Source organism: Ctenocephalides felis, unplaced genomic scaffold (genome assembly GCF_003426905.1).
Source record: "Ctenocephalides felis isolate EL2017-DRISC unplaced genomic scaffold, ASM342690v1 CF-g0.4_SCAFFOLD_01886, whole genome shotgun sequence".
Lineage (NCBI taxonomy): Eukaryota > Metazoa > Arthropoda > Insecta > Siphonaptera > Pulicidae > Ctenocephalides > Ctenocephalides felis.
The window spans coordinates 167104622-167115865 of record NW_020538040.1 but is presented as its reverse complement, the minus strand read 5'-3'; the positions used below and the strand labels follow the sequence as shown (position 1 = coordinate 167115865).

Below are 11244 nucleotides of genomic sequence, written 5' to 3'. Positions count from 1 at the left end.
TTAAATAATAAGAAAATAAATATATATAAAGATAAGTTTTAGTATTTACGTACTGATATATAATTGCAGTATTAAGATAAATGTATTATATTGATATTATTTATTATTTAAGAGAATTTATGTTATTTGTATTTAATGTGTTCAATATAGCTTTGATTTAAAATTAAGTTTTTATTTTCGTTTATATAAAAGCCGTATAATATTTTAAAATTTATCTTTTATAATCTGAAATTTCAAATTTTTAGGTATGTATTTATTGATAAAAATTATTACAAGACTAATCTAATAATAAATAAGGCAATTATAATATATACAAATTTACGATAAAGATTATTTACTATGATATGATTATATTACCTCAAACCAACCAAAACCAGATCATATAGTAAAAATCTATAGCACCCATTGAAATGCAAAAATTAAAGGCGTTCATTGCATTGAATTATAGGGACGGCAAGATTTTTAGTGATACCAAATACATAATTAACAGTATAATATTTTAAGCTTAAATGCGATAACATAGTCATAACGACTTATAATTTTATCATATCTTGAACTAAACTATGCATACAAAATATATTTCAATCAGTATAAAACGTTTTAAATATATACTTATTATTTTATTGCCAAATCTATTTATTTGGCATTGCCGAATAACTTAATAATTTTTTTTAATAAACTTAAGAATTTCAAACGTTTCTCTATAATAATGAATAATATAACATTTAACAATAACATAATTATAAATTAACATTTTTATAATAAATGACTGTGTAAATATTAAATTTAACCTGTACAACAAGCAGCGCTTACAGTTATAAATCGTCTTAATAAATACAATTAAAGGTATTATCTTTTTATATTCTATCAACCAATAACATGTTTAGTACACATTTAGCGCATGTTTAAAAATATATCTATCTATTATTAATTTTACATATCGAAAGCCCTCATCCTAACAGAGGTGCTCTCATAGAAAGCCGATAGTATCAGCCGCAGGAGAATACTAAAGAACTAATTTGGTTAATCGGCACCAGCTGCCGGTACTCGGGTTTGCTGGGCAATAGGGGTTGGACGCATTAAGCGCATGGCCATCCACGAAGCCAGTGTTCCAGATGACATATTTTGGCCTTTTTGTCTAGCTATCTGATCTCTTTGTAACTGATAACGATATAATAAAGAACCAGCTACTAGTGCGCTTACTGCAGCAGCTGTAGCTAAAAGCACGAATAGTGCGCTAAAACCTGGCACAGGTAAGCAAATGCCGTACACAACTTCTTCCCGAATGCGACCCTGGAATACAGTGACGGCTTCTTGGCGACCATCTGGGCTAAACGCTAAATCTGCTTCGGAAATAACGTCGTATAAACCGCTGACACCAACATCGGCACTGCGGGCTTTGCGATCGGAAACTGTTGCTGTGCGGCGGCGGCGAGACGAGCGGTCAGGGTCGAGGCTGCGGGGACCTGCGACGGCCGCCTGCATCGGGCGTGGAGTTCCTGTCGCAGTCTCTAGCAGACGTGGACCATGTGGAAAACCTTCTTGACCGTTCATTTCTTCGGCACCTTTATTAATGTATAAATAGTTAAACTGATTTCACACACATTAAATTTCCTCCCTCAACCACTGGTATGTACAATTCGAATTCGCACATTAATAGATTTATTTGAGCCGTACAAAATAATAATAAATATTATTTTAGGCTCTTGTCAAGCGTAAATTGAAAACCAAACCTATAATTAAAACTTATAGTTCATTTCAGTTCACCAAATTTTCATACTAATTCTAATCGTTTCAAAAATGATTAAAAACAATTTTGTGAAAAAACAATTACAACAACTATTTGTAAGTCGCATTCAGCCTTAAGATAAGTTCAATAAACTTCCATTACTACAGCCTGAGCTTTCGACCTTCTTCCCTAATATAATTATCCACCAAAATTACTGAATGTTGTTTCCTCTTTTTAACGACAGATTGTAATTTATAGAAATAAATTTAAAAAAATTAGTATCAAATAAAATCATTATTTAGCTATGATTTAGCCACAGGGTATTCTAATATTGTCTGGGGTTCTATATGAACACAATGTATTCTAATATTGTCTAGGGTTCTATATGAACACAGGGTATTCTAATATTGTCTAGGGATTTAGCTATTCGGATAATTTTCTCAACTATTTTGTAAATAAGGTTTGCACTTTAACTAAAAATTAATCACATGATGTTTTTAGGAGGAGGGTGTTTGACAAAAAAAAACACCAGATATCACGTGATTTTTCAAAAATCGATCACGTCAATAATGGGCGCCTCCCAATTCCCAATGCGATACTCAATTAATATTCTAATTTCAAACAAACTTAGAATATCTGTAATACGTAATAGTAGAAATTTAATTAATTTATTTATCACATTGCATTCGAATTCGAGTTCTAAAAATGTATATCATTTAAATGAAAACGCCAATAAACGAAATATACGCGGCTTATTTTTCCAAACTATGATAATTTTTTATAATCCAACCATTTATCGTAGGCCTATAATATTTTAGTATTTTACTTCAGACCATACAATCTATAGCCAAAAAAAAAAATTCGTCATTGTTTCGGCAATTAATTACGAATAAACGTCCTGGCCGATCTTTTAAACTTCTCCTTCAAAAATTTATTAAATATAAATAACGTACTTTGTTGAGATTCGGCGTCTTCGTGATCTTCGTAAGAGGACAAAAGTTCTTCGGATTCCGACAAATCTGGACTGTTATTCACTAACGGATCTCTCAAGTATCCGGCAGATGCCCCACTATCTGAACCTAAATTAAAGAAATATCGTTAATATAATTCAGTAGTATTGATTCATAAGCGATATAAATTCCACAGGTGTAAAACAGAAGTTGTTTGTATTCGGTCTGCGACATATGCTTTCCAATTACTGCTGAATCGAGTCTAAAGTCAAAATTGGAGGTCAAACTCTAAATAACTTGATAAATTTAAAAAAAATACAAAATATTTGATCTAGAAATTTCACTGCATGAAAAATAATAAAATCGTAGAATATCATTTTCTGGCTCTTTTTTCCATAAATGACTTGAGCAACGCTTTTTCATCTCTGTTGAATATTTGTATGACGCTGCCAGCAGTGATCTGCGAACATATTTGAAGTTATCTCAAAATATTTTTGCAAATTTTTGGAAATGGTGAAAGTTGCAAAAAGATGCTGCAACACAGATAAAAAAGCGATACAAAAATCCGTTGGACAGGTCATTTATGAAGAAGAAAGCCACTAAATGATAGAAATTATAAGATCTTAATTATCAACGCAGTAAAATTTCTAGATCAGAGATTTTGTCGTTTTTTTTTAAATTTTTCTTCGTTTTTTTGCAGTTTGACCTCCAATTTTGACTTTATATTCGTATTCAGCGGTTAAAAATACATTGGAAAGCATATGTCGCACATCAAATACAGAAAACTTTTTTTATTTGATGGATCTGTGTCATTTTTAAGGGGGTTGTTTGGTTTTTATTTTTTTTTTTTTTGATTTTGAGATTTTTTGATATTATGAAAGCTAAAAACCTTAGAATTATTTAAAAAAAATCATCTCAATATCTATTTTTTTGACATATATATATATATATATATATATACATATATTATATATATATAATATAATATATATAGTGTATATATATATATATATATATATATATATATATATATCGTATGATCCTCTGAAATCGGTTTTTTCATCGCTCCGCGAGCTATTGTATACCAGCTGCTCTCTTTTTCATTATAATACCTCATGCACGACCTTTTTAATGTGTCAGCATTCTTTGAACACCATGGTGTATTTAGTACATTAAATTAAATGGTGTATTTAGTACATTATATTAAAAACTTTAAGTACGTTTTTCTCAAATTGACTTTTTTCAATGCGGTGTCACAAATTAAAAAAAAACTACAAGTCGGATCAAGTAAATAGCTGCCGTTTTTTTCCTTCTTGCTTTTTTTCTTTCATTTTGGTAGGGGGACTGGATTCAAACTTCTTCTTCAACGTAGTTTTTTTTTTGTTTCAGGCGATGTGCAACGGATTTATCTGTGGCAATGCAAAAGAGATCGATTTTGCAAGGCCGATTTTGGCGCCCCCTGGTTAAAAAATGACAGCGAAAAAAAAGAAAAGTTTGTAATATTCTATGATTTTGTAATTTTTGTTTAAAAAAAACGCATGTCTCTATGATAATAACATTTCAAGAAAAACTAAAACAATACCTTGCATTTTTTGTAAAAAAAAAACGAACAACCTCCTTAATCAAAGTAGACAATAGCATAAAATAAAAAAAATAATTCTTCTCCTTAATCAAAATAGACAATAGCATAAAATAAAAAAATAGTTCTTCCTAAAACTTTTCCATCACAAATTAATCACCAATGTTTATTAAAAATTATCTAGTTAACAAAAGGAAAGTGTCAGTTATAAACAATTATCATTCAAGATGAGATTACCGTCGTGTAATATATCATCATAGAGCATCTCTGCGTCGCCGGCAGCGGCCGACTGGGGCGAATCTTTTCGCTCCTGGGCGCCTCCGTGACCGCTCAGATGGCAATGATCCGGACAGCCGTGTCTGCATATCTCCACCTGTGCAATGTTTGAAAAGATTTATTGCGTTAGCAAGCTGTTTGCGATTCTCTATGTGAGGCCCTTAATCACTCTGCATCGTCGGATAATTCATGCCATACGTTTATCTATTCACATGATAAGACCTAACAACAAAAAGCGCCCGCGGACTGCAATACGTGCCAAACGTTTCTTGAACCGTTTTTGAAGCTCATTCATCACCACACTACAGTTTGCAAATTGAAAATCTAATGTCTCACGAAGTTGGTAATAGTCATATGAAACGTTTTAGAATCTTCATTCAATTTTGTACCATTGTTATATAGATTTGAAAAATATTTATTATTTGCAGCCAAATAATCGGAATAAAAAACAATGAATAAAAATAATAAATAATCAACTTCCCGTGTGGGCCAAAAATTCGGAAATTAAATTTTTTGCATATCTTCACGTTTTGAAGGTTTCTGAACATTTTGGCACACCGATCAACCGAATAGAATGGTTAAAAAAACATTCGATTTCTATTGATAGAGAGATGTGCTGATTAGTTTTTGGCAAAAGCAGGTCTACCCGTTACGGAGATACAGAGCAAAGAGCGCAGAAAATAGAAATCAAGATTCTCTCAAACTATTTGTATAATAGGATAATCCTGCGAATTAGTGACTATGGAAGAACCGAACAATAATTGGACACAACTAGCTTTATCAGTGGTAACCATTCCGTCGCCAATATTAAAGAATTGTGTTAAAAAGTTTCAACCAATAGAGCAGGTAATTTTAGTCTTTCATAAACTCAAAAAAATCTTGATTGGAATTGAGTAAAAAATATTCACAAAACAGACTATAATTGATAAGTCATTGAGCTAGATGAACAAAAGAACTACTACTGAAATGATTGTTATGAAACAGGAAAATGTGGTAGTAGGGTGAAAATTTGGAGTTTGAAATGACTATTATGAAATAGACATTTGTGGTAGGAGGATCAAAATATAGAGTTGTATATATTTTTCAATTCCACATCATAAAGAATTAAAATAAAAAAATTGCTACTAAAATTAAAAAAAAAGTGTTAGGGGTGGACAACCCTTGATAAAAATAAATTGTTTTTTGGAGTAAAATATGTAGGCTTTTATATGAACTCAGTGAATTTGAAATAAAAATGAGTGCAAAACATTCACTGAGTGAAAGCAGGACAAATGACTATTACGAAACAGGGGTTTGAGGTAAGGGAGTAAAAAATTAAGGCCATATGTGTCTTCAAATTACACATTATAAAAAATTAAAATTAAAGTAATAATTTAGTGCAAAAATAAAATAAAACTTTTTTCAGTTAAATTTAAGCTTTTTCATGAGTTCAAGAAAATCTTAATTAAAATTCGGTAAAAAACATTTATTTACTGCAAAAGGATGAAAAATTATTCGATTACCAAATTGACTATTACAAAATAGGCATTTGTAGTAAAATTTAGGGCTGCATGTGCCTTTTATATACCAAATAAAAAAATAAAATAAAAGAAATTGGTCGATAATTTACAAAAAATCTGAAGGATGGCGAATCACCAAGGATGGTATAAAAATAGATGTTGGATTCTCAGTCATGCTGAATATGTTGATAGAATTTAATAAAAATCTGTCGAAGGAGGATACCAATATCATGGTATACAAAATTTAAAAGAAATCCATAAATTTTGCATGAAATTTCATGCAAAATTTATGAAGTTCTTTTTCCTCAACCTTAATGTATATATATATATATATATATATATATATATATATATATATATATATATAAGAGTTGGCTTTTCATATCCGAAGCCGGATCGGTTAGGATTTGACTCCGCTTCACCGAGGAGTTATATCCGCTTAACAACTCCGACAACTTCGAAACGTAATACTCGACTCAAATGTGTTCTATAGTGAGCCTCAGAAAATTTTTCAAACATTTTTTTCGTATTATTTTAAAAAATACTAATTCAATATGCATACAAAGCTCAAATAGTGCATTTCAATATGCATACAAATCTCAAATAGTGTGCCAAAATTGAGACGATAAAAACATTAAAATATCAGGGTAAATCGTTTGCTATTAGGGGTCCACTAAGCAATTAGGTGACTAGATGATTTATGAATAAATAAATGCCAATATAATAATAATTTAAACAAATTTACCAATAAATGTCAGAGAACTTCACTCAGATTTACTCCGAGGGAAGTGTAATATCATCGAATATAACTCACTTCGGAGTCACTCAACTCTAATGTATATAACCCATTGGTTATTATAGGGTGGTTTCTTACCCCAAGCCGTATGGTGTGCGAGCAGTTTCCTGCCGATAAAATACCATTACTTTTACAAATCGAAACATACCTTGCATTTGATGTGAACGCTCAGGGCATCGGGAAACTTGAACGCGTGGAAAAAGGCGTACGTTATGACTGAGGCGCGGTCGTCGGACGCCCGCGTCTTCAGGAATCGCGAGATCATCTTCGGGCGCAGTACGCAGCCCGCCTCGTCGGACAGATGGATGACGTGCCCGGCGCCGTCTGAAGCCACGCACGACTTCACTCGCATGTCGAACTCGCCTGGTGACGATTCATTTTAGTTAGATACACGTTTTAGATTTAGATTGTTTCAATATATATATACTATATATACTCTTTAAATGGCTGTAACTCAAAAACTATTTAAGGGGCACAACTAGTGTAACCGTCTAAAAAAGGTGATTTTTGGAAATTTATATTAAAAAAACTACATTATCAATCATTTCAAAATTTTAGGAATATATTTATACATGTTTTAAGAATACATAGTAAAATTTTTGAAGAAAAAAATTAAATATTTTTTAAGTTATCGTCGATCTCCAACGGCGCGACAAAAAAAAAACGCCCTTAAATGCTGCAGTGATTCCGGCCTTTTACGTGGATGAAATAAAAAAAAAATAATTCTTGTTAAACTAGATAATATTATCTGTAAAATGAACTACGATAAAAAAAATAATTGACAAAATGGCGGCGTTTTAAAAAAAAAGTCAAATTTTACCTAAAATTTTGGTCGTTTTTGGACTAACATATAATATTTTACCTAAAATGTTGGTCGTTTTTGGACTGCCAAAATTCGATTTTGGAGCCGATCAAAAAATCGATAGTTCATTTTACGGAGAACTATATATAGAATATGTAAAAAAATTTAATAACAATCGGATCGTTCGTTTTTGAGTAATCGCTGCAGCAAATTCGGGAAATGCTGTTTCGAGAAAAACACGTTTAAAGATAAAATGATCGTTGTACTATATACTATATGTATACTTTTTAAATGGCTGTAAGTCAAAAACTATTTAAGATATCGATTTAAAATTTTGGTATGTTATTTTTAAAGCTATAACCTATCGAAATATGGAAAAATTAAAAAGTCGATTTTTTGAAAATTTCACACTAGTTGAGCCCCTTTATGCCACGAAAACATGACAAAATAAAAAAATATTTATCATATCAAAATTTATACTGTAAAAATTTATTTTATTTCTTACCTCTGTAATCGTTGATGGCTACGACAAGTGATAAAGTTGAACCAAGAGGTACAATGCCACTGACAGGTGGAGCCCATGGTCCTTTACCGTGCTGGATTTCCATCCAACAATCCACATTATCGCCTAAACAATATTATATGTTAATTATAAACAACCAATTAATTAACTTCCCGTAGGGTAAGTTATAGTAATCGCAAAAAAATCAAAAATGAAAATTTTTGCATTTCTCGACGTTTCAAAGGTTTCTGAATATTTTGGCATACCTTAGAAAAAATGGATGTATGTGTGTGTGTGTGTTCGGATACAAATTTTCGTCGACGATTTCAAGAACACCCATCAACCGATTTCAATAATTTAAAAAACATTCGATTCGTACTGATAAGGAGACGTGCTGATTAGTTTTTAGTGGAGGCAGCTCTAGCCGTTCCGAAGATACGGGGCAAAAAGTGCCAAAAACGGTAACACGGTTTTTAAGAGAACGGAGCGTCCGATTGTAAAAATTCAAAAACCATTTTACTTGTATTGACAAGATGAAGAATTGATCAAATTTTCATGAAGGCAGGTCTAGCGGTTCCGGAAATCTAGTAAAAAAAGTAAACAAAATGCCATTTACCGGTCAAAAATGATCATTAGACATATGCGCATCAAACTATCAGATATTTTATAGAGATTTTTACAATAAGTATGAAATTTGTTAACATTTCTATCGGTTCCGTACCAATGTTAATTTAGACGGCAACGCGGCGCTTACGCGCTTTGATATTTCGTCTCTATACAGTTAAAGCAGTACGATTGCTTTGAAAAAAAGTTCAGAATTTCCAAACTATGCCAAAATGAAGAAAACTTTTTTTTCGAACATTTTTTTTTGTTTCTCAAAAATCTAATTTTTTCAAAGTATTTTTTTTTTTCAAAAATGTTAATCGCTTTTGAAAAAATAATAATTTTTGGTACGGAAAGTTCCAGCAATTTGTCTTAAGGCACGATGCCTTAATTGTCTTAAGATAGAATTTCACTTACAGCTAGTTTGCTTGCTTTATTTTAAGTATTACCTCTGAAATCCAGTTGGATGATGTCCAAATCTGCGATGACCATTGGTGGTTTTGAAGCAGTTTTTTCATAATCATTAAACCACTCACAACGAAGTCGCTTTGCTTCGTCCCATACTTCCAGTAAGTCTTTATCATACTGCACGACAACCTGTGGGAAGATGGCACATAGAATGAAGTTCTGACAACGTATATTAAAATGTAATAGGAGGGCTAGTGATCATAAAAAACCTTCATTTTGATCAAAGTTATAATATAATTATAATAGCTATATAAACTAAGCAAATGTTTTTCTTACTTAATACTAATTATATAAAGCAAAATTTTAACATATTTTCGAATTAACATTTATATAGAAACTTTTTTGTAGATTTTTTAAAATTTTTATGTTATCATATTTTTGTCAGCAAATACTGCGAATACAGTTAATTGGTCATAATTGGATTGGACAACTACTGGGTTGCCATCCATTGAAAAATTCATATACCAAAAGTGAGAATAATTACTGAATGTCCTAAGTGCGACAGATTGTAATTAAAATAAAAAAAATGAATAGATAATATGTTATCATATTGTAATTGAAAACCTGAAATAAACAAGTGTTTGAACAGACATCCATTCTCATAATAGAAAAAAAGCTAAATTATGAATTATTACCAAAAAAAAAACTTTTTTCCAAGTATGTGCTTTTTGTATTATTTGTGTTAATAATTTGTTTTATTTACTCAAGAAGAGTCAAATTGGGCCTCTTAACTTATATTAGTTATAATTAATAGATTTTTACACTTGCATTATATTTAATTGACTTCTATACGTATAGAGTCCCAATTTGACTCTTCTTCAGCGTTCTTCACTAAATTATTAAAACACGAAAACCACATTCAATGAAAAAAATATTTGCGTAACAGTCATGTTAGTGAAAAGGAATAAAGAGCATATCATTTGCAAAAAATTACGAATGACGTCCATTCTGACCAATTTCGTAAAAAAGCAATGCCCAAAATGGGTTATTTTCAATTGGAAATATATTTTCGATCTATATTCTCAAGTGAAAATAGACATCGCTACTACACGATAGCAAGCTTAACTACTACACCGTGAAACATTATATATATATATATATATATATATATATATATATAATAGGTTGTCAAATATCTCCCTTCCGCCTTTTTGTATTATAAACCAAGAGCAAAAAAGCGGAAGGGAGATATTTGACAACCTAATATATATATATATATATATATATATATATATATATATATATATATATTAGGGTGGTCCTTAATATGGACATTTTCGAATTTCCTTGCTCCTAAGGGCTCAAATGATTCAAAATTGATCAAAAACAATTTTCTGAAAGTTTTAGCTCTTAATATTAACTTTTAGATAGTGCGCAATTCAATCAAACTTCGTATGAAAATAGCATAAAAATTTTTGAAAAATAAAAAAAAAGTTTTAGGTATAACTTAGCGACAAATGAATTAAAAGTGAAAATTCATGTCATTTTTTATTGAAAATTCGATGCTCTGCAAAATTTTTGAAAATATTTTCATGCTAACTTTGATTGAATTGCGCTCTATCTAAAAGACAATATTAAGAGCTAAAACTTTCAGAGAATTATTTTTTATCAATTTGGAACCATTTGAGAAATTCGAAAATGTCTATATTAACCACTCTAATATATATAATATAAATTATAAAACAATTAAAAGCTTCCTTTTCTCTTTTATGACAATTTTTATAAAAATGCATTAGAAATGATTTTATTAAATGTATTATTAAGATGTATAAAATAATTATTAGTGCAATAATAGCTATTGTTATAATAATTAGTATAATAATTATTATGACAAGAGGCAATTTATTAAAAAAAACCATCAAACTAGCACTGTAACGAGGAAATTGATGCACATGTACATAGCATATACACATATGTACTATAAGTATAAACAGTAAATTTATTGCCTATATTATTTACTGTCAATAATTACTGAACAGACTTACAGTATTCTCATAGAACTCTGGCCATTGAGATCTCTTCGTACCGCACCTGGCGTAC

The 11244-nt window shown here is 30.5% G+C and overlaps 1 protein-coding gene across 1 annotated transcript; it reads right to left on the bottom strand.

The window, feature by feature from the left end:
• Positions 1-1023: 1023 nt before the first annotated feature.
• LOC113376205 lies at positions 1024-9419 on the bottom strand. The gene is made up of 7 exons (XM_026616117.1): positions 9414-9419; positions 9186-9333; positions 8137-8259; positions 6978-7192; positions 4496-4631; positions 2683-2808; positions 1024-1565 (listed from the first exon to the last, which is right to left on the bottom strand). Exons 1-7 carry the CDS (start codon positions 9417-9419, stop codon positions 1024-1026), a joined length of 1296 nt encoding a protein of 431 aa, XP_026471902.1.
• Between the last annotated feature and the right edge of the window lie 1825 nt (positions 9420-11244).

Bases quoted from the DNA above. Each gene is read 5' to 3' on its own strand.
- LOC113376205 (XM_026616117.1), bottom strand. The intron at 4,632-6,977 runs GTATGTTTCGAT...AACATTGCACAG, and splicing joins GCGTTCACATCAAATGCAAG to GTGGAGATATGCAGACACGG. The intron at 2,809-4,495 runs GTAATCTCATCT...TCTTTAATTTAG, and splicing joins TGATGATATATTACACGACG to GTTCAGATAGTGGGGCATCT.